General features: G+C 57.2%; 1 protein-coding gene across 2 annotated transcripts in view; it reads right to left on the bottom strand.

Annotated features, from left to right (window-relative positions):
• The window catches only part of ZNF687 (zinc finger protein 687), a 29,801-nt gene extending 6,400 nt beyond the window's left edge, over nucleotides 1-23,401 (bottom strand). Inside the window, exons 1-2 of one of the 2 annotated variants that reach the window (XM_075176216.1) lie at nucleotides 23,285-23,401; nucleotides 1,235-3,501 (exon numbers count right to left, since the gene is read on the bottom strand). In XM_075176216.1, the coding sequence (XP_075032317.1) occupies nucleotides 1,235-3,481 (2,247 nt within the window). In that variant the 5' untranslated portion in view covers nucleotides 3,482-3,501; nucleotides 23,285-23,401. Of the gene's footprint in view, nucleotides 1-1,234; nucleotides 3,502-3,855; nucleotides 3,965-23,284 lie in introns of those variants that run through there. The other variant, XM_075176217.1, reaches the window with a different exon arrangement.
• Between the last annotated feature and the right edge of the window lie 441 nt (nucleotides 23,402-23,842).

Here is a 23,842-nt window from a genome sequence, read left to right as displayed (position 1 = left end):
TTATTTTTAAAGGAAAAAAAAGCCGTTTGTAGGCAGTGTTGGTGTAGGGAGGAGTCTGTCTGCTGGGTACGGGGACAAAGCTACTCTGGCTAGGTGAAGGCTGTTAACAGGTTTTGCCCTGCCGGCAACTTCATGTTGAATTTCCAAGCTGAAGCGCTCCCCGCAGAGGGGCTCTCTGAGCTAGAAATATTATGCTGCCACATTCACAGGCGGCAGGTGCCTGTGGGGAGATAAGGACGATTTCCCCCAGCTCTCCTGTCCCTGATCTCCTCTTTGTGCCCCCTCACTGCTCCTGCCGCAGCCCCGGTGCGGACGTCCCGTCTTCACTGCGTCCCAAACCCTCCATCGACACCAAGGCTAGGAGAGGGGACGGGAGTAAGAAATCCCCTGTTAAAAGACAGCTCCTCGGGACAATCCATATAAGCGTGTGAATCTCGGCGCTCCTGGTGACCTTCAACCAGCGAGCAGCCCTCCTCTGTAGCAGCAGGGCCGTAATATCTGCATTTGAACAGCGTCCTGGCTACAGCAGCAGCTTCGAAGTAAACAGAGTTACCAGGAAACAGCAAATTCCTTCTATGCAAAGGGGCTGAACGTCTCTGGACAAAGGGAAAGGTGCAGACATGCCACAGGGCTCCTCTGTGGACCCTCTTCCCTCCTTGCCTTTTAAAGGTCATCCCTCGGCAGCATTAATCCTGTGTGTTTGCTGATGCTGCCTGCCCTAACAAACCAGGATGTGTTGGCAGCTGCAGGAAGCACCCGGGATCTCAAGGTTGGCTCTCGAAGAGGTGGGGGGGAACCACACCAGCACACAGCCTGGTTTCTCCAGACTCCATTTGTGCTGCAAGCTGGCGAAAGAGGAAGCGGCACCCACGGCTCTAACATGGCTCCGCGGGGACGGCTACGTCCCGCAGCGGGTGCCAGCAGCAGGGCACCAACACTCAGGGACCCGCTCTTCCCTCCCTGCCGCACCCCGGCTCCTGCACCCACGGGGCAGCTTTACCACCAGCTGACAACCGACATCAGCCTCCCTTCCCTCCACCCAGTGCCTCGTGGGCATGAACCGAACCCCGGCTCATGCGTTTTCCTTCCTGCATGAGTTTTACATTGGGAGGAATGGGGCGTGCACAGGCAGGCGCTGCCTGGATCGCATTTGGAGAGTCCTCCACTTCTGTCCCGCATCCCCAGGGCCCCTTTGCTCTAACGTCCAACTCCCGCTGCCCTCCCACCTACGTACCGTGCTGCTGGTCGTCCCCGCGGTCACTGCCTGCTGGAAATGCGCGGCCAGCCCGGCTTTGTCTTTGCATTGCTCTTTGCACTCCAGGCACCTGAAGCAGCTGTAGTTGGTCTGCTCCGAGCTGTTGCTCAGAGGCAGGATGGGGAGGTCCTGAGCCCCGTTGGCCGTGGCCAAGGCGTCCTGAGCCACGCCAGTCACTTTGCTAGCGGGGAAGGAGGTCACGGAGACCAGGGGAGTGATGTCTGGCTGTCCGATCATTTGGTCCAAAGCAATCGGCCTCATGACCAAATGGGAGCACTGCATCACCAGCCCTTTGTCCTTGTGCTCCCGGGCGTGCAGGAGCAAACTGCACTTGTTGAAGAAGACGAGGCGTTTGGTGCAGTGGTTGCAGGTTACCTCGATGCGCATGCTTCGCCGGTCGTAGTGGCGAGCCAGGCTCTTCTCCAGGGCGAAGGAGTCCCCGCACTCCAGGCAGCGGTAACCGAAGGGAGGCAGGGTGAGGCTCGCGTCGGCCGGCGGATTCAGGTTGGGTTTGTACGTTGGCAAGAGGTTTTTACTGTTGAGGATCTTGTTAAAGGCTTCCACGAGGCTGGACTGGCTCCTGGAAATGACCGTGCCCGCGATGGTAGGGGAAGGCTTCTGCGGCTGCACCATCACAACCGTGGTGCCGTTGACTTTCTGGTTGGCCGTGGTGGTGATGGTGGTGGTCTGCGTCACGGTGCTGATGTTGGTCCTGGTGTCGGCTTTGGGCAGGGTCTGCGGCACCAGATTGATGATGTTCTTGGCCACGGCTTTACTCGTCTTTGACGGCAGCACCACGGATTTTTGCTGAGCCACGCTGGCAGCGATCAGCATGGCGCTGCTGGCGTTCTGGATGGTGGAGACGGGCAGGACGGTCCCTTTGAGCTTGGTGCCGTTGCCAAGCTGAACGCTGACGATTTTTGGCCCCTCGATGGTTTTCAGGGGGCTGGAGAGCTCCATTTTCTCCTTGGGCACCTCCAGCACGATCCCTTCCTCTTTCTCTGCCGATGCTGAGAAGCCGGCACCCTCGAGAGAGGTCTCCTGAGAGCTGTGCTCGGCCGGCCCCTTGGTGGAGCCCGGCTCTGAATCTGAGGAGACCCTGGTCACTGTCCGGGTGATGCTGCCGCAAGATGTTTTGATGGTTTTAATCCGCACTTTCAGGGGCCGCGAGGAATTGGAAGAAGGGGAATCGTTGTTGTTGTCGTCTTCCTCCTCCTCCTCCTCAGCGCTGGACATACTCTGTGGACTTCCCATCGACTTCTCCAGAACTTCTTGCTCTTCCTTGAGGGTGATATTGTCCAGCTGCTTTGGAGAAGTGGGGAGTCTGGGGCTTTGTACCACCGGCGAGGAAGGCTTGAAGAACGGCTCCCGGGGGCTGGCGGGCGAGTGTTTCACTTCAGGAAGGTTGCTGGTGCTGCTGTCGAGGTTTGGGTCAGAACCGGGCCAGGACGTGATGGGAGAATCATCCGTGGAGTAGCGAACGGTGACCGATTTCAGGTGATCCAAGGGGCTGTCACCCAAGGCTGCAGCCAAACCCTTCGGGCTGGCTTCGCGGCCCATCTCCTCCGAGTCAGACTCCTCTTTTTTAATGCAGGGGATGGTAGGAGGGGACCCGTTTGCACCCCCTGCCTGGCTTGTTTCGAAGGACTGGGGGAAAGCCGGGGGCAGGTTCTCCGAGCTCTCTCCCATGGGCTCTTTGCAGTCCAGCGACGGGGTGGGAGACGGGGAGAGAGAGGGCACGGCGAGGGATTTCTCTTTCGGCTTACACTCCCGGGGTCTGTCAATCAGGTTGGCAGCGTTGTCTTCGTTGGGATCGGGGCTAAAATGGGAGAAGATATCCAGGGGTTTGGGGCCTTTTTCCTTCACCCAACACTCCCCGTTGGAGGATGCCACAGCTTCCACAGACCTGGAGGTGGGGGACCTGGGCATCTCGGTGGCCCCAAAGCCATTCTGCAGCAAGCGGGGCCCGATGACGTGCCCATCTTTACTGCGCCCGTCCAGGGCATCGAGCTGCTCGGGGCAGACGGTGTTCTTCACGATCACGCTGACAGCGGTGATGTCTGTGTGGGGGAGGACGTGGTCAGGGGGTCCCGGCTCCCCGGGGACTTGCTTGATGTGAGCGTCAGCTTCCTCATGGCCAGAATGGATGGCCTCGTTCGTGTCGATGTCAGGAATATCAAAAGCTGCCAGAAGGTCATCGAAATCTGGAGTTTTCATGTCACCCATGGTGGGGAATATGGCAGAGTCTGCAACCGAGCAAGGAGAAGGAGCATTAGCACCGTGACCCGGGCACGCGGATGAAGCCGTCAGAGACACGTAGCAGAGAAGCAGATGGGAACTTGCTCCTCCGGAGCCCCACGCTAAGCACAAAATCCCCGTGCCGCCTTCCCTTTGAACCCCAGTCTCGCACCCCTTGGGCAAAGAGCAACACTTCTCGGCCTTTTTTCACTTCGTTTGTTTGCATATCATTTTTTTGATGCCCAGCCAGGACAGGAGAAAGTTCAGAAGGATCCCAGTGCCCTGGGAGAGACGTCTGAGACCGTGGGATGCAGCCTGGCAAGGACAGCACTGCCCCAAGGCGGGAGCAATTCCCCACGTACGTACAAGCTGAGGAAGGGCAGCAGCTCCGCGGCAGAGGATCGGCGGGTTGCAATGAATCACCGGGCGGGCGCGAGTTGGGCCCAGAGAGCTGCAGAAAGAGCAAATGCCTCGCAAGGGGAACACGCCGTCGGGGGCACCCGAGACGACGCAGGAACCGTCCTTCCCCGCCGCGGCAGCAAGGCCGTCCCAAGGCCAGCCCCACGAGGACACGGCTCACGAGGAAGGCTTCCAGACTGTAACAAGACGACTCAGATAAGAGACCTCGAACATGTGGGCCGCGGAGCAAAGGATGAAGAAATAGGGGAGGCTGAGGGGAAACATGGCAACAAGTTTCAAAACATGGCTGCGGCAGAGACAAAGGGAATAATGTTCCTCCTGTCACTGCAGGCTGGGTAAGAAATCCCAGGATTAAGCTGCAGCCAGGGGATGTGGCTTAGACAGCAGGAAAGACTCCGATTTATAAGGATAACCAGGCAAAGGATCCCACTAGGCAGGAGGACGGGGGACGCCCCACATGCTGGAGAGCAGCTGGACGTGTGTCTGTCCGGGAGGGAGCAGATCCGCCGGGAGGGGATGAGGGTCTCGGGGATGGTTTCGGGGTGCGCTGCCCTTAGCATAGACGGTTACTCCTAACATCAATCAGCAAAAGCAAAAAAAGAAGAGAAACCTTTATCTCAGAGGCTGTGAGGGGTAAATGCAAACACCCTGCAGCCCCGCGGAGGGCCGGCCCTGGCAGTCGCCTCTTCCCCCAGCTCTCGGCGCTGCCTCTCAGCCGCCGCAGATCAAGCCAAGGCCGCTGGAGCACTCACTGCCGCCTGCCGTCCCCCTGCCCTCGCCCTGCCTCCCTGCTGCAGGGGCGGCACGGCGGGACACGAATCCGCTCCTCGGGCAGCACAGCTTACGTGTCAGGGAAATGGCCGCAGCTCACAGCCTGGTCCAACCGCTCCGAGGAGATTCACAGCCTGGCTGGCTGTCCCTGCGGTGCGGTGGCAGCCGCCGGCAGCGGGAAGGACAGGCAGCAAGGCTGCTCCAACGGCCACGGCAAAATCCTCCGGCAGCCCCGTGCCGCAGCAGACTGGACGAGAACAACACGCATCGTGGGTAAATCTGCCTTTAGCAAAAGGGAGGGATTCCCTCCCGGGGAGCTGGGTTCAGTCAAAACCCACCAGTGCCAACGGAGAAGTTCAGCCTGCGTGGCGGCAGCCGGGGGACCGACAGCCCCCGCAACCCAGTGCTGGAAGCCCTCGACCTTGCCACGATTTACGCCAGAAACAAGTCACTGCTCCGAAACCTGCCAAACCGCCGACAGGCAGCAAGCCTGCAGCGTTTGTCTCAGCAGATCAGCCAGAGCATCCCCCCGGCCGGCGGCACATTACAGACACCTTCGGCTCTCACGTCGTCGGGTTGCAGCATCCATCCCCTTGTCCTACCGGTCGCTGCGGAAGGGAGCGGTTCAGAGTCCCCGCAAATATGCTGCTGCAACGTATATTCTTTTAATAAAGATTTAATAATCTCCTCAGTCCTGTCCACTTATTTGTGAGGAGTGGGATGGGTGGATCGAGGGATTCTTGGCATCTTGGCGTTGGCCAAACAGGCAGCAGCACTAACGAAGCTGGTGTCCTGGCGACCTCTCTATCTAATCGGGGGTGAACACAGACCAGCGCTCCCCTTGCACAAGCAGCATCTCTTCTCAGACATGTCCCTGTATCAGCCTCACGCCCTGGAGGCCACAACGCTTTCACCCTCGCCCCTACACAACCTGGCGCAGCCGGTTCAGCGTTTAGGCCCTTCATCTCGCCTCGACGCGATGCTCCAGCTTCCCGCTGGTCACAGAAAGGCTTTTGCTGATGGCTGCAGCCCAGCAGCGCGCCGTGTCCCTGGGCCAGGGCACCGTGCGGTGGGCCGGGAAAGCATTCCTCGCAGGCTGGTGCTGCTCAGGGGAAGGGCTGCATCCTTGGAAGAGCTCCTCTGAGCCTCCACGGAGATCTCCGTTTTGGAGGGCCAGACACACTCCCATGGCAAAGAGCTCCATCCCGCAGCTTCCTTTCCTAAACTGGAGGTGGATGGAGGAAACGAGCGGAGCTGGTGCCCATCACCTCCGTGTCAGCATCTGGCCTCAGGGAAGCAGCAGCTCCCAGCCAGCCTGGGTTTCCCTGGAGGCGAGCAGCAGCGATCACAGCTCCACTCCGCTTGTGTCCGAAGCAAAAACTACCTACTGCCTTGTGCAGTTGGAAGTCTCCCGACCAGCTTTCACCCTCTCCAACACAAGTACCTGGTGACAAAGCCGTGCGGAGGCCAAACAGGTTTCAGAAACAGTCTTGGGACTGCTCTCACACATGGTTTGGTCCTTTTTTTGTACCTGGCAAACCCCCTCATACACCCGATTCAGCTATTCTCAGGCTTAGCAGATCTATAAAGACTCTGATGGTTTTCCCGGCAGACAGCTTAGTAAGGAGGACTTAGTCTAGCTTTATTTTTAACTCTCACCGTAGGTCACCCCAAGGGGATCTCCACCGGGTGCAGCGTGGGGTCTGTGGGGCACTAAGGAATCTGCTGCTCCAGAACTGACATTTCAAATGCAAGTGGGCGGCTTTCTACTGGCATCACTTCTGCCATGCCCAAGCGCCCCGTCTGCCGACCCATGGATCCCGTCGCGGCATTGTGGGGGAAGAAGTAAACAGGGCGAGTGCTCACTGGCACTTAAATCTCCACTAAAGCCGAAGAGGAAGACGGCACGGAAAAGGCAGCTCTGCACGGCAGGAGTAGCGTTTCTTGCTTGCAAAAGCACAAAGGATTTGACATCACAACAAACCACTGGGAGACAAGAAAAGGGCGACCTCGGAGGAAGGAATCCACACCTCGAAATGGAAAACCACCGAGGCAAACAGCAGAGCCGCCTTCTAGCCAGGGATGTTCCCGTGAGAGCAGAGCAGGCACCCCCGGGGACGCCGAGGATGCTACAGCACAGGCGGCGGAGGGGATTCTGTTAGCAACAGGAAGATCATCTTTGTGAAGCTGAAATACACAGGAATAAGGTCTCAAAGAGCACAAGTGGGATCGTGCTGCTTTATCTCCCCGTAAACGTGTGGGGTTTTTAACCAAATGTCCTATTCCACTTTGGGATGAAGTCAAAACGCCTGCGTTTAGGGAGGAAGAGACTGTCCCTACAGAAGGGCTGAGAATCTAGATCCCAAAAAGAAAAATTAGCCTTTGCTGCCGGTTGCCAGGACAGCCTGCATGTGCCCCCCAGACCTGGCTCTGCCCAGCAGCCCACTGGTCTCTGCCCCTAAACATCTCCTTCCAGCACTGGCTTTGGGGAAGCAGACTCATTTCTGGGAGATTTCAACAAGTTCACCCCACTTCCTAAAACCAGTTTTCACCACGTGCTCCTCCAGGCAACGCAGGACTTCAGCCGCGACCTCAGCAGAGGGAAGCCGTCGGTGAGAGGACCAGAAGGAAAAGCACCAGGCTTTAAAATACTGTGGCGGGGGAGATACCGAACACTATGCTCCTCTTCCAGTGCTGCCATCTGGTTCTTCAGCACAGGATCTCTGCCGAGAACAGCATGACACAAGGACATTTGTTTTTCAAATGACTTTTCTAATCACCGTTTAGCAGGATACAAATATTTACAGTAAAGTGGAGAGAAGCAGGTTGCTACGCTGGAAAAGATTCCCAAGAAGAAAAGAGGCGACACAAGGGAAATCCTCCTCTATCCAGCACAGAGGGAAAGAGTGCTGGCTCCGTCCTCAAAGTGGCTTTGGGTCAGCTTGCTGAGCGGAGCCTGAAGGTTGGGGGTGACGACGGACCCGTGCTTTTCCCTGTGCCAGGGGATGGCTCAGAAGCGACCTGGAGGAGCCAGCCTTGCTGCACCCCCAGCACCTCCGGCAAGGATATACCCCCCACCATACCTCCCCGAGCAAAACGAGACTAGGGCTAAAAACACAAAGAAGAGCTTCTCTCCTGGACAGGAGGACACACGAGTGAACGCCAGTAAGACGGTGAACCTCCGCTGGGCTGAGCAGAGCCCCGAGGCGCTGGCAGAGGCAGGACTGCACGCGGCGGCCCGGCTCCGGGCACAAAGAGTCGCTCCCATCTCCGAAGCGCCGGCTTGCATCACCGCCAGCTCCTCTCACCATTGATGATGGGAAACGGAGCGCTCCCGTGTGCTAAGGCCACAAAGGACCAGCCCAGTGCTCAGCCTGGCTTATTACTTTTATTTTGTGCTCAAGACCTGCTCTGCCGTAAACCCTTAATTCATTTTTATCAGGGTCTCCAATGGGGAGAGGAAAGAACAAACCCACAGCACCTGATTTCTCTGGGCTCACAGATGGGTTTTAAATATAGCACACTGATCTTTTTAAGTGTTTCCTTTGATTACTTTCTTCCCAGTCCCTCACTAAAAGGGTTCTGGCCTTTCTTGCCTTTAAACTCCATGGTCTTGGCCAACCATGCCCTCCTTTTAGCATCTCTGCTTTTAAAAGCAAAACCAATTCTGGATCCTCCGTCTCTTTTTTAAAAGCTCACAGCTTTAAGGCAGGAATGAAGTCATTTATGAACCGTTCATCACTTCCATGCTCTCAGAGATGCTCTTCAAGTGATGGCTTCCCACCGAAAGGGAGGCTCCTCCTTGCAGGAGTCCCTGCACAGGGTTGATTACACGAGTATTTCTCCTTGTTTGGTGTTAACGGGAAGGTCTCTGCCCCGGAAGGGTTTTTTTTATTGTTGTCGTTAGAAATCCCAAGTCTAAGATCTCTCATTCAGCCCCTTCTGATGGAAGAGGAGAGTCATGGTCTTGAGTCAGTAACTCCTACCAAAAAGGAGACAGCAGAGATGGGAAAAACCCGGCTCCACCTCAAACGCTACCAGGCTGACATGGGGAGTTATTCTGGTAGCTCAAAACACAACTATTTTCTTAGGCAAAAGAATTATTTTTCTCAGGTGAAACAAAGCCAACGACGGGGGGAAGGGAAGGGTATTTTTAACCTTACTGGCTAAGTGGTGTTAACTGTCTTGCCTCACAGAAAAAGAAAAGTTTACAACAAGCACCAGCTTCGCGTGGAAACAGCTCTCTGATGCGGGCAATGCCGTCCCACCGTGCACAAGCCTTCCGCGAGCAGGCTGCCTTCCGAAGCACTGGCAGGACCCGTCCGTGGTCGCACGGCTCAGAGCCGGTCTGATCGCCCGTCAGCATGGTGGTCACCAGTCCCCTGCTTCACAGCTTGGGAAACCGCAGCACAGGGGACAGAAAGAGTCAGAGCTCTGTGGAAAAGATCCCAAAATCCTCTCTGGATTTGTCGAGGAAGAGCCGTGGACCAGAAGGTTGCCAAACTTGTTTGCCAGCCTGCCCTGAACATCACAGCCCCGGCTCTAAATTAGAGGTCAGCAGACTCCACATCTGAAAGTCCCCGCTCTGTGATCCTGCCTACTACCAAAAACACATCAAAGCACGCGGGGCACAGGATCACCCCGAAAAACACCCCACAGAGATGGTTACCCTGATGGAAAAACAAGGCAGGGCCGTGCACCTCTGCGCAGCACACAGACCAGGGCTACGCCTCGCAGCCGGCACTGCCGGCCGCCCTGCCGGGAGACGAACATGGTGATCGCGCCGTGTGCCGCTCAGGAGCGGGACGCATCACGGGATCGGCAAGGAGGCCGAGCTGGGCAACCCAAATCCCTGATGAGAGAAGGAAGTCAGCGCAGGCTGCCGCGTCCAAAACCACGGAGTTACTAGCGTCCCCTTTCCACCTCAAAGATCCCCTTCCCACCCCAACCATCCCCTTCTCACCCCAACCACGCTGCCGACCCAGCCGCCTCGTGCCCGCGAGCCGTAGCCTCTCGGTAGGTGACTCCTAAGGTCAGGAATGCCGGACGTCAGTTCTCTACAAGTCACCCCAAGGTTACACGGGGTTTTGAACTGAAATCATCAATGCTATGCTAAAACCAGCCCTTCCTCCAGCAAAGCACAAGGCTGGAGAGACGGGGCTAGAACTGAAAAGCAGGGCAGCCACAGCCCGTTATTTGCATAATGAATATACACACACAAAAACCCTAGCAAAAGCAAATCACACCAATAATCACCAGGCTTTCAGTTTCAGGCAGAAGGAGATAGTTTCGCGTTACTCTGCTGTTCACAAAACCATCCCCAGCGTCCAGCGCGGCTGCCCAGGCTCTGGATGCACAGGGAGGACACAGCTCCCGCAGCACAGCTTTGCTCCGGGGTCAGCTGTGTCACCGCTGTCCGATCCGACAGGGGACATAAGCTGGGTGCAGGACTGCAATCGGCAGGCCAGCATGCTTATTAAAAAAGCGCAGGTACCTGGGATGTAACGGTGTCTGGCTGAAACGCGGCAGGGAGGTGTTTTAGCTGGTCCCCCGCAGGAAGAGGAAGCAGTTCTGCTAACGCTCTGCTGCGAGGTTCACGTTTCTGCCTTTCAGAAGAGCAGGAGGCTGGGCAAGAGGCAGGTCTTGGGTAGCTGCCCTCCACAGCACAGCACAGATAATAAAAATCCACAAGCTTTGGAAGAACAACCATGAGGAAGAGGAGATTCCGCTTTCCAGGTCTGAGTCCCCAGACCTGCAGCTCCAGGTCTGGAGCAACCCAAGCTTCTCTCCACCAGACCCAACCGCGCAAGAGCCCAGGTGTTTCCCACCAGCAGATTATCCCCCACCAGAGAGAGAGGTCACAGGTGGGGCCCAGTCAAACCAATGCCGAGCTCGTATTAGCAACGCAGAAAAGCTGGCCCGGAGCTTACACCGGCCCCAGCTCCACCGCAGCACTGCTGTGACACAGACCCCGAATCGGTCCGGTTGAGGGGAACCACGGCAAGCCCCCAGAAGTTAATGAGGCTCACAGCTAAAATAATAAGACGATGAGTAACTGCTGAAACACAACTGTTTTTTTTATGGCTCATTTGCTTATTTAGTCTACCACAAAAAGATAAAATGTTGCTAAAAATCTCCTCTTCAGCAGCCAGGCCTCCCTTAAAAGAAAAGCTTATTTCTTCATTAGAAGAGGGGGGTTGCCCAGCTCGCTGTTTCAGAAGGACGACGACACCAAAGTTGGCCACAGCATGCGTGGAGACGACGCTGCTTTCCTTTCCCCAAACTCCTCCTGCTTAAACCCCCCCAAACGTGCCTGAGCCTGAGCTCGAACGACTGCTCACCCATCGCCACTCCTCGTCCTCCTCTGTACACCAAATGAGAGGCAATTCTCCGTCTCCACACCACGCTCCTACGCTGGTCCCGCACCAGGTCGTGTTAAAACATATTCAAAGGATCCTGCCCTTGCAAACCATCCGGCTGCGCCCACCGCGCAGCCCTTAAAATGCTCACACGGTTTTTGAGATCCGCTTCCCCATCGAAGCCTGCGCCAGCCAGCCCTCGCAAGCAAGGGGCTCCGAAACGCTGCTCAGCCCGGGGTTTGGCAGGGGCGCGGAGGACTGCACACTCACCCCCGAAGCCAAGAGCACCCGAAGGGCTTCCCACCGGGAGCGGCGGGCACTGTCTGCGGAAGCACCGGGCCCCCGGCCGCCGAGCCTGGCCCATGGGCCGGCGGGGCGAGCGGGGGCCGCTCCGGAGCAGCCGGAGTGGTTCAGACAAAAAAGGCCAAACGCTGGGACTATTTCAAGGGCTTGCTATTTTTAAAAGCTGCTTTTCCTGTTTCCCTTCCTGACCCTCGCGAGGACTTGCTGCCCGCCAGCAAGTTTGCACCAAAACAAGAAAAATCACCCTTTAAAACCCGACTCTGGAACAAAGTTAAGCCGGGTTTAACCCCCCACCCCACGCCACCCTCCCGCATACACGCGCGCGGGGGGCCTGCGGCCCTGCCTGCGGCCCTGCCTGCTGCCGCCGCGTCCGAGGCCAGCGGGAACGGCTGCGCTCCCGGCACCACGTGACAGCGGGATTAGCTTCCGAGGCACAGAGGAAACCTTTGACAAACCTGTCCCCGTGCCGCTGCTCCCAGGCCTCGAGCCGGTGGCCTCCCTTGGGCCGCCAGCGCCCAGGGAACCCTGGAGAAAAACAAATCTCCGCCGCGGGTATCTGCAAAACACAAAATAATAAGGACAAGTTCACCTGGCCGGCAGGGAGCCGAGCGGATCGCTGCCTCTTGTCCTCCCGGGGCTCTCAGAGCTATTTTAAAACTGATCCCCTGCTCAAAAGCCCCAGCCTTTGTGCAGGGGAGACGTCACCGGTGAGAACAACTGTTTTTAACGAGCCGAATGAGCACTGGGTGTTATACAATCTCACTCCCCGGCGGAGACCTCGCAGACAATCTTCAGAGGACCTTGTCAGGGGGAGGACGGGGGTAAATCCCCCGAGCAACAAACTCGTAGCACCTGGTGCAGCTTTTCTCCATTTCAGTGCCTCCCTTCGCTCTCCAAATCCTCCCCAGCCCCCTCTTACTGGCAACTGGTGGAGAGGAGGAAAGAAAAGCCTGCGGTAGCCCCACTCTCGGTTATTTATGCAGCGGTCAGTGTTCATCTGTTCCCCTTCCCTTCTCTCCAGGGGCAGCTCCTCCCGCCGCCGCGCTCCCACGAAGCAGCCACATTAATGGTTGATGCGGCTCGCAGCTGGTGCTGGGGAGGGACGGGATCGGCCCCATCTGCCCCGGCGCGGATAAAGCGGCAGCGCAGCAGCCTTGCCTTGCCTTCCCCGCAGCCCTGCAACTCGTCAAAGAAAGCGCAGCCGGGAGCAGAGCCCAGAGCGTTGCAGAGCCGCTGCCCGGATTTCATGGTCAAGAGATTGCGCGAGATAAACGCGCAGCTCTCCTTTGTTTTGGGACTAGAAGTGTGGTTTTGACAAGTTTTGCACAAGTTGGTACGAGCAGCCGTGGCTTTGTAGTAGAAAGCCACTTTAAAATGAGTGAGGTTTGTTTAAATGGTTTAATTTAAGTTTCTCCCTGCAACACACACAGTGCCCAGCTCCAAAAGGGTCTCTCCAAAAAGGAAAATTTCCTGAAAGCAGCCAGACAGAACTCTTCCCTCAATAAGATGCTGAAACCAACTTGATATTTTTCAAGTGACAGAGAACAGTGTCATTTTACTGTCCAAATTGAGGCCAAAAAGTAAACCAGATTTCAGAGATGAAAGGATTTTAAGAGATATTATTAGTCTGACAGCAAGCTATTAAGGAATCACCCGGAAGGATCGCTTGCTCGGAAAACACAGACTGTGCTGCTGTCAACCCAGCAGAAAACTGTACACTGACCCAGCAAGAGGACTTTGTTTTTCCGTTTTTCTCCCCATCTCCAAACAGTATTTCCCTCTTAAGCGAGATCTGGCATACAGGTAACATCCTAACGAGCTCACGCTTGACGAAGTTGGGTTTTAGCCCCTGTTCCCTGTTACATGTGACGAAATTGAGGCACTGGGTGATGTGAACGCCACACCAATGGAGCCGGACCAGCACCCGTCCCAGGACCAGCTCCCATCACATCAGGACTCATTCTGCCCCCAGTGGATCCCACCCCGCTGAAACCCCGTACCTGCTGGAGCTACATCCTTCCCCGCTCCGCTTTCTTCGCTTCTGCGTAGGCCCCTCCTGGGCCGGCTGCTCTGGGAACCACCTTCTGGTATCTAGCACGGTGCCAGACAGATTCTCCAACTTCAACGCTCGTTAGCTGCCCCTCACTACTTTCCAGAACTACAATTAGTTTTGCTAATATGAAAGGCAGAAGGGGTTCAGCCAAGCTTCGGAAGAGATAACACAGGTCAGAAGAGAAACAAAGAGAAACATTAAGAACGGCTCTTGCACGTTAAAAGTCTTTATTTAATTCCACGTCCATTTAATCAAAATCAAAATCTTTGGATCCATGGACATGGAATTAAATCTCCCACAGCCCCTTTTCTCCTCCTAATCAGGGAGGAAATATTACCTCCCCCTTTTCGGGATGAAGGAAGCAGGCAGAGGAGAAGCATCAAGGGCAGCAAAGCAATCTGGGGGACAGACCGTGCAGGGAACTGGCACCCCCACGTCCCCAGCCCTCACCGAGCCTTAACGGGGTTTCTGCACCCAGCAGCCCCTGCTCGTGCCCGTCCCTCGCACTTGTCCCGCGCTCCTCCGCGACCCCAAATGCTTTTCCGCCCCTTCGCATGCAGCATCTACACCTCAAGCGATCCACGAAATCCCCCGGCCATCACCTCAGTGACACGCCCCTGCTCCCGCTCGCATCCACTTGCTCCGTAATCGTAGTCCAAACCCGCACAGCCTATTTCCAAAACACAGCACCCAAGATTTGCCAGCACACGAGATTTCTCTCTCTGCCTCCTGATCTCCTAAGAATTTGCTTATCTAGCAAGCCTTTAGCAGCAGAATTTGCAAACACCGTCCCCATTGCGTTTCCAGAGAGGCAGCCGCTGTGCCAGGGACCTGAGCCCGGTACTGACCTGATGGGAAGGAGCTTCTGGATGGAGTGGAGAGGGAGGAAAAGAGAAAAAAAGGGGGGGGAAGAGACAGAGAGTGGTCTCAGGTTTCACGTGGAGGAGAGGGGGAAAATGATAGAAAGGCAGGCTGGTTAAACAAGAACCAGCAACATGTCCTACTCCCAGCATGACATCATGAGGTCAGGGCTCAGCGGGGACCGCTGCAGTGGGAGGGGAGGTTCGGAGGGAAAAAGAGAGAGAAATAAATAAAATGACCCAGCACCAAACTCCTCTGCCCCCCTGGCACTTGGGGAGGGCGGCTCTGGCTACGGCGGTGGTCTAACGGCAACCGCTGGCGGCTCTGCAGGCGGTGGCAACGCGAGCCGGAGGGGTCCCTCCCCGCCGCCTTGCCCCCCAGCGCAGCGGCTGATGGCCGGAGCGGCCCCCCCTTCCCCTGCCATCTGCCAGCGCCGGCATCCAGAGACTCCACAGCTCGGCCTCCCCGCGGCTGCCATCCGCACGGGCAGGGCAGGGCGCGGGAGAGACGGGGGCTGCAAGAAGCAGCAGAACTATGGGGTGCCCGGGCTCTGACATCAAACCAGGTTTCTCAGCCTCCCCAGCAGCATTTGCATCCTCCCCGCCACTTGAAACCCAAAGCAAAATCCTCGATACTCCTGGAAAGGCTCTTCCCTACCTCCAGGCACGTGTCCTGGCCCTTTCCAGGGAGCTCTGGGACAGAGGGGTCTGCATTTGCTGCAGCAGCAGCCTCTGCGGTCCTCTGAGCTTGGCCAGACTGGGATCTGCCACGCAGGGGAAAAGGGAGCGAGAATCCCTGCGCTTCACCATTTGTAAGATCAGGGCACCCCAACGACGTTTGGGGCTTTGAAACGCCTCAAGAACCACAGGGGAGAGACGTTAGAGGGAGAAAATATCATCTGATGGGGGAGCGCAGACCATCCCCCCAGCTCCTCTGAAGGACGGAGTAAGGCAAAAGGTGCGGGGTCGCTGGTTTTAGGATTCTTCAAGACCTCGCAAAGGGGGAAAGGTCTGAGTCAAACCCCAGAAGCATCCAGAGGCCCGAGCTGACCGGTCCCCCCTTACCCCACCTTAACGGGGCTGTTGAAGCTTCAACAGCTCGGTTAGAAGCAGGCGTTGAGGCGGTAAGCTCACGACAACGCAAGGCAGCGTCTGGGGAGTTTCGTAAGCCGTCATCTCCATGCCAAATCCCCCAAGCTCCTCCTGCTCAGAGGGAAACACCCAGACACGACCTGAGGTTCCCAGCTTTGGGAGCTCAATTTCCCTTTTTCCAGCAGGGAAGCTGCTGTCTGCAGCCTGACGTCCACTCGGACCTAAGGAGAAACCCTCTGACAGGTGCTAAGCTCAAAGCACGCGGGAAAAGAGCACCTAAGGGAGCTTTAAAGACCAGTCGTCCCCAGTTTAGAAACCCAGCGCTAACCGAACCACCCAACAGCAGGAGCAGCAGAGCAGGAACGGGCGCTCCGGGTCCCTCCATGTCAGCCCTTCCCTTCACCCGGCCGGCGGCACGGAGCCATCAGCAGATCCTGCCGGACCGCAGAGAGGTGCGAGGCCCATTCCTTGCTCGGGAGCAAACTTCAGCCTCATTTCTCACACAGTCTGGGCCCTCTCCTGCCCAGCAGGGCCTCCACCTGCCACGTCCAGCTCTTTCTTCAGCTGCTTTCCAGGGTTACTGCTAGCCAACAGTATCGTTTTCTCCCAAATGCCCAGCTCCGCTTGATTTACTGAGAGCGCAGGGGAGAGATGTTTGCGTCAGGCTTTCCAAAAAACAGCTCGCACCTCCTGGTTCAGACTGAACAAGGAACGGATCACCCCCAAAAGAAGCATACTGAGCACACACACACTCAGGAGAGGAAACGATGCTGGAGGAGCGGCTGGTGGGGGCTTGAGCAATTAAGGCCTCGACTCAGCAAAGTGCAAAATGCCACCGGTACAAAATCCAGACGCTTGGCACCTCCGGGAACAAAGTCTGCACCGAGAAACACCCTCGTGCTCGGTGCGTGACGGCCGCCCCCTCCCTGGGGTTTCGTCTCCCCCCCACGTTAAGCAGCAAATAACACCGGTCGGTCGTGTCGGGAGGGCAGGGTTTACCTGCTTTCAAGGCACAGGCGCCATGTGCTCGAGCAACGGACGTGCCCCTGGCAGATGTGGCCCCCGAGCAGGCTTTGGGGTCAGGAGGTGTTTTGGGATGCCCAGAGCGGCTTTCGCAGCACCCCTGTGCATTTCCAGCCGCAAAGGCTGGACCCAAAAGCAGCTGTGGCTGCAGGATTTAAGGGAAAGAAAAGAGACAACGATGACATGATCCCGGCAGAGTTTGCTCCAGCACTTCAGGCTTTTTTTTTGTCATTTATTGAACACGAATGTGCTTGGATACCCAAAATAACGGTAAATGCTGCTGCCGAAACAGCTCCTGCGGGCGATGATGCGATAACCTGTCCCACGAGGGCTGGCCTGTACGGAGCAGCCCGCAGCCATGCTTCCTGGCATGTCCCATCTCAAGGCCAAGGGGACGAAAGGGGTGGCGTGATTCAATCCTGATTTGATCTCAAGCGATCCCAGCACGCCTGGATATATATTCCCAGCAGCTGTTATCAAGGTGGGAAAGAATGGCCCAGCAGTACTGGTTTTGAGGGAAGAAGCCAGGCAGGTATTGCAGCCTCCAAACATGAGCACGGGCTCTGCTTGGACAGCCAACGCTCGCAGCCGACCCGCTGGCTATTCGCTTCCAATCCATCCTCTCCAACACCTCCAGCCACACAAATGCAGCTTCTGCGGGAATAAAACACTCCCTTGGCATGGGGGCTGCTCTGAAACACTTTTCTCCTCATAGCCCGCTCCTCCGTTCTCACTGAGCTCTGGGCAGGGTGCCTCTCCGCGCTTAGCCGCCCCGCGCCTCGCTGATCACACCCTCCGAGGCCCAAGCTGTCCTGCTTGGGTGGTTTCAGCAGGGGCAGGTCCCCTCTCTCCTGCCAGGATCTCAGCCTGCTCTGCCGCAGCAGCCGGCGGATAACCGGCGCGCTCTCGGAGAGCGGCACGGCCAGAAACCCGAACAGATCTGGTTCATCCCGCACCCAGAGGGTTTTGCGGCACGGCCCGGATAACACACAAGGAGAAGGTGGCACAGTGGGATGCTCGGTGGCTCTCGCCAAGCCTGGCTATCAGCTCACTGACAGATGGGGAGAGAACGGTCACTTTAAGGCACTTCAAGAGTTTAATTATTAATTTTTCCCAATGAAATCTACCCCCTCTCAGGCAGGCATGCCACCTTGCCCCAAGCGGAGCCTGTGCCCTGCTGCTGACATGCCTTGGAAAGGGGTCTGTCTGTCCATCTGTCTGTCTGTCCTTCCTTCCTTCCTTCCCCCTTTCCTTTTTTCTTTGCTTCTAGCACATGAAAAGGCTCTCTGGGCGTACCAGGTAGAAAATAATACTCTGCCAGGGCGCTCGATGGGCCATTTGAAACCCCCGGCATTGTTTTCCCTGCTCCAGGCGGCAGCAGGGGATTAAAACTTCAGCCATTATGCGCATGTTTTGTGCTCCATTGTGCTCCGCTCAGCCGTCCCTCCGCATTAACATCTAAACAGGTCGCACGTCCAGCCCAGAGCCGGGTCCAGGCATCTGCCTGCCGCAGCAGCTTCGCCAGGGCCTGCTCTCCCTTCCTCCCCGTACGCCCAACCACGGACCTTGCACCGGAGCAGCGGAGCTGAGCGAGCTGGACGTTTCCACAGGTCAAGCAGGAGCGGAGGAGAAACGCAGGGTGCTGGCAGTGGTTTTCTGAACGGCCACGGCAATCCCCTCGTCTGCGGTTTTCCCGCATGGCGTGGCAAAGCCGTCTCTGCCGGCCAGGAGCACGGCAACAGCGGGATCCCTTCCCGAGGGGAACAGGCAGGCCCTTCTCATCCTTGATCTGGAATAAGCACGTCCACGATTACTGCAGCTCACTGCAGCAGCCGTTCCCCTTTGCAGAAAATCCCCAAACCCAAGGACTGCAAAGGCCTCGGCTGAACCGGCTGGCGAGCTGCGTGCCTGCACAAGCCAGCCAGCGCCGTTTCGCTTCAGCTCAAGGAGGAGGAGGAGCGCCGCTTGAAAACCCCTTCCTGGCTCCATTTCCTACGGGAGAGCGAGCGGGCAGGGAGCTGGGGACGGCGCAAGGCCCGGCGCTTGCACGGGAGTTGCACCGAGCAGCTAAGCCGGTGCGGCAAAGCACTCTGGCCCCGTCCACCAGCACGGCAATGCAAACGCGCCTCGCTCGGATGCCTCCGGCCGTATCAACGAGGAGAAATTATCGCCCAACAGAACTAGCTGTGATGATGCAAATGCCGTGGCAAATCCCAGCCTCCAAGCCTGGAGCCGAGGCCACCCTTGTGCCCGGACCCAGCCCAGGCACACCTAGAGGTTTTGCTGGCAGAACTCGCTCGGCGTGGGGTAAAAACCGTGGGAGGGGGAACAAAGAGCAGCAAAATCCTACTCCAGACCAACAAACGTGGCCAGCAACTGCAAAAAAAATGGCGTTTTTTTGCGTTAGCACGACTTGGTTCGGTCAGGCAGTATATATCTATTTCTATAAATAAATGATATAAGCTGCATCTGTGCAAAAGGGCTCGCCAGCTAAAGCTCTGCCGCTGCGAACAAGGCGCCTGTGTTCCCAGAGCATCCGACACGACCCAGCCCCGTTCTGCCGAGGGAGGCCGAGGGACAGAGATCCATGCCCAGCAGCGGTATTTTCCTCTCCCTTTTAAATGCTGCCTCCTATTTCACGCACCCCAATCGTCCCCGCTTTAAAATTTAGTAAGGAAGAAAATATATTTTCTCCATCAAAAAACACCCCCTCACAGCTCAGAGAAAGGATTTCCAGCCACGCAGCATCCCCAGCTGCGGTCTGCCCACTGCCGCCGATCTCAAGGAGGCCTGAAGTATGGAGGCTGAATTATTTGCTGGAGGATGGGCGTAGGTAGCTCTTGGGTTTAGTCCTGTACAGACATCCCCAGGAAAAAAAACCCAGCATGTTATTCCCCGCAGCACAGCAACCCTCCCGGACAAGGGAGCGGCATCCGTCGGCCCGGGCTGCCCCACCGTTTCGAGCACCGTCTCCAAACGCTCTGGGCAGAGGCTGGAGCTCCTCACCGCCGCAGAGCTGAGCGAGACCGGCCCGGCTCACGCGCAGGGAAGGGAGCAACCTTCTTGCCGCTTTCAGTCTGAAGGCGCTGGTCGCAAAGAGTTTGAACCCTCTTTTTTTTCTTTGTAAGACAGATTTATGATTGCTGTAATTAAAGTAATTAAAAAACGTGCTCCCTTTGTTCTGCACGCTTGCACTGTCCATCTAACGTGGCTTCTTGGGGATCCCTCCCCGCTGTTTGGATCACACGTGGCAAGAACAAAACCACCCCAGATCTCCCTCCGACGCATCGGGGGGAAAGAAAAACAGAAGAGAGTAACATTTATGGTGAAATAAAAAGAAAGGGCTGGTGTCAGACCGAGAACCGGCAAGTACCACCACTGAAACATCGTTTTTATCTTCCAATAGGTTTTGCGACAGCGAGTCTTTAAAAGCAAGAGGCGAAGCTAAAATCAGCTGCGAAGGGAGGGGGGAGGAGACGGTCTCTCACCAACACGCAGCAAACACACAGATTCCCCCTGCCGGGATATGAATAGCTAACTCAGAGATTTCATTGAATTCAAGCAAAAAAGATGCTTCATCAGGGAATGGAACAGGAAACTCGGTTCTTCCCCGTCCCCCCATCCCCGCAACCGGGTGCAAACCCACGGAGAGGAGCCCGGCAGCCCGGTCCCAAGCTCCCATCCCGGCGCAGAGCACAGCTGCCACGCAGAGACGACGCATCCTGACCGGAGGCTGGTTGGGGATTAAATTCCCATACGTTTAACAGAATTAAGTCTCTACCATCTGCTAACTTCTGGAGATATCAAAACAAACAAGCGGTGGACGAGATCCAGAAATCCCGACGATTTGGCCTGAAAAATTAAGTTTTTAAACACTGGTAGTTGTTTTTGTAGCCACGATCAGCATAAAGCAGCCTCAATGTCAACGCGGGGAGGTTTTTGTTCCCAGATTTACCAGTATGACCAGGATCCACACTGGTGTACGCGGACAAGGGCTTGGTGGTTCCGGGCAGACATTTCATGGAAGACTGACCAGGATCTCCCAAGCGTTCAGCCTAACGACGCTCCCCTCACCTGGGATCGTTTCCACGTCGCGATGAGCAGTTACCAGTTATCTCCAGCCCGGCAGGTTTTGTGCTATTTCATCACACTAGGTTTTACAATGTAAAGTTTCTAAACTCAGCCAGGACACCCCGTTTATTCTAGCGGTATAAATAGAAAATCTGCCACGTAGGATGCCAAAAGGAAGGGAACACCGAGTTCCCTCGCTCCCGTCGCACGCCACGACGGCCCCGCGCCATAACTGCGCTCGCTTGCTTGCTATTAGTGCATTATTATTTTTACAGTACCCAGATGTGTGCTTAGGTACTTAACAGTACAAATAAATTAAAGCCCTAGAAAATACCTTGCAGGGGACAATCGCACGTTAGCAGGAGGAATTAGACCCAGGAGAACCTAATTGGGGTGGAATAAACCCAGAAAACTAGAGACAAACATGATTCCTGCAAGACGATGAGAGCTTCGGGTGCTGTTGGTACTCCCAGTCATCACAGGAGATCCCGAGCTACCTCCGCACCCGCAGCACCTCTCCAACAGCCGGAGCCTTGCGTTTCTGCACGGTCCCCCTGGTTTAGAGTGGTCCCTACGGGGAATCAGGGCCCCCTCGCACAGACCAGGCTGTGGGATTAACATCAGGAGTAAAAGCGCTGGCAGCGCTCGCCGATCCTCCTGCTGCTCCTCAGACCCTCACCAGGAGAACTCAGGGGACGAAAGCCTTCGGGAAGCGCCTCCGCCCGTCCTCCCGCCTCTGCTAATGCCAGCACAGCCACATGTGGGGTGACGCATTTTTTTTTCCTCCTCAGACACACTAAAAATACATCCTTTGAGGCAGCTGCTTCCACAAACAAGGCTCAATTCCTAACACAGTGCTTAAAACCTAAGTATGGAGGCTATCAAACTTCCCCTGCTCACCTTCTAGGGAAGTCTCTTTGAATTAAACTAATTGTGGGGAGATAATCACAGCCCCCAAGGGCTGCCCGTTACCCAATCACACGCAGACACCAGCAGGAAGGAATTAAGGGACTTTACAGGGGCCGAGACCGAGAAATGGGAGGAAAAGAGAGCAAAAAAAACGGGTTTGAAAGCAAACAATACGTTCTTACTACCAACCACTCTCCCTCTCACAAACCAAAAACCAGGAGGCTCTCAAGGAGACCCACAAGAAATAGCCCCACCGAAATGCTCGATCTCCCTGCAGAAGATCCACTCCCTGCCCCTCGGCCTCCTCCTCCTCTTCAGGACTTCAACGAAAACACCCCCAGCCCGGGGCCACCTCACAGTCCCAAAGCCGGCCAGCGTCCCCCAAACCTTGCTGGACACCTCGAGAAGTGGCAGCAAGAACCTGCCGTTAGTCTTCGCTATTCCCAGTTTCTTCCCTGTGGGAAGTCAGGACGGTGCCCACCTCTCTGCGAGCCTTCTCCTGCATCTGGAGCCACACCGAGAGAGCTTCCCGATTCCTCCCAACCATCCCCAACGGGCAGTCAGCTGTTACAGGACCCCCTTTTTCTTCTGAAAACACACAGGCTGTGTTACCGAGGCTGCAACAGGATCCTCCCTACACCTCCCATATTCTCTTCTCCCACCAAAACCGGTGTCATAGCGAGATTCTCTCCTCCCAAAACCCTAAACCATTTGGCAGCCGCAGCACTGTTCTTCCCAGGACGCTGGAATGTGATAAGAGACCCACACGCCCCGTTCCCAAACACCATCCTCGGGACACCGGTACCTAGAGAAACCAGAGAGGATCTAGACAGCCCAGAGCCCGACCGGCTTCTTATTCACATGGCCACTCCTCAAAAACTGGAGGAGCAAGAAAATCCCCCCAGGAACTGCGGCCCCAAAACAAGACACCACCTTATTTGCAAGAGATATTACAGCTGAAGAATTGGGGGGGCCCTGCCAGCCCCCCTCTGAGCCTTGTGCTGGAGAAGGAAGGCTGCCCTCCCCCTCCTCAGCCCCCCCAGAGCAGGGAGGAAGAAGGAGCTCAGTCCCAGGAGCTCTGGAAGGGAATGACAACAGTCCCAAATCCCAGAGCTGGAGAGAGGGAGCCGGGACCAGGCCCTCCCAGGAGCTGTGGGGGCATCTGAACCCCCCAAAGCCTCCCCCAGCTATGGGAGGCCTCATCCTGCCCCTAACTATAGGGGAGCATGACTAAAGCCCCCCCCCCCCCATTCCCAGTGATATTGGGGTGGGGGGCCAAGCCCAGGTCTCCCCAGGAGATGCAGGTGGGCACCATCAGCCCCACTGCTGGGGAGGGAGGGGGACATGACCAGGCTCCCCAGAGACAGAGGGGAGGGGAGTCACGACCAGCGCTCCCCCCCAGGCGGGGGGGGAGGGATGCGCTCAGCCCTCCCAGCAGACGCAGGGGAACACGACCACTCCCCTCCCCCAAAATCCCAAAGGCAATGACTGTTACGGTCCCCCCCCCAATTCCAAAGGCGATAGGACAGGATGACCGTTAGGCTGCCACCCCCCCCAAATCTCGTGGGGAGGGTGGGGATAAACGGTACCTCCCCCAGGGCCCGGGGGGAGAGAGGACGACCGTGACACCCCCCCCCCCCCAAACCCCGCAGGGGTGAGGGGGTGACCGTGACCCCACCCCAAAGCACGCAGGGGAGGGGCCGCCCATTCCCGCCGCCCCACATCCCGAGCGGGGAGGGGGATGGCTCCTCCTCACCCCCGTCCTGAAGCGGGAGAGGGGCAGGACGGCCCCCTCTGACCGGGGCGGCCCGGGGCCCCCCCTCCGGGCCTGGGCCCCCCCTCCGGGCCCGGAGCCCCCCTCCAGGCCCCGGGCCCCCCGCGCCCGCCCCCCGCGCCCGTGTGAGGCCCGGGGGTCCCGCGGCGGCGGTACCTGCTGCTGCGGGCGGGGGGCGGCAGGCTCCCGCCCAGGCCCCTCCGCGGCGGCCGCTTCTCCTCAGCCACTTCCTGCTTGGCTCGCGCCCCCCGCCCTCCGCCGCCGGCCGCTCACGCGCCGCGCTCCCGCCCCCCCCGCGCCGCGCCATTGGTGGCGCCGCCCGCCACTCGCCGCCGCGCGCATTGCGATTGGCCAGCGCAGCTGTCGCTCCCGGGTGGTCGCGGCTGTTCGCACTCGCCGTTGGTGGAGCGGACGACAACTCCGCGGCCGGAGCCCGCCTCCCGCGGGGTGTGCTCATTGGGGGGCGGGGGTGCCATTCAAAGCACGGTCCCCGCCCACCCCGCTGCCCCGCTGCTTATTGGTGGTTGGCGCTGGCTCGCCCACGGGGCAGCCTCGCTGCTTATTGGCTGGAGGCATTGTTCATCAAGTCATCCCGCCTCCTTCCGCTTTCCATTGGTCAAACGAGGTTGTCCTTCAATACGGGTTCTCGCAGCTATTGGCCACAGGAAATGTCCATCAGGGCGTCTCCCAGCTGTTGTTTTTCCATTGAGCGAG

This window comes from Calonectris borealis, chromosome 29, assembly GCF_964195595.1.
Source record: "Calonectris borealis chromosome 29, bCalBor7.hap1.2, whole genome shotgun sequence".
Taxonomy (NCBI): domain Eukaryota; kingdom Metazoa; phylum Chordata; class Aves; order Procellariiformes; family Procellariidae; genus Calonectris; species Calonectris borealis.
Note: the sequence above shows the minus strand (reverse complement) of the source record. Positions and strands in the feature narration are given on the sequence as shown.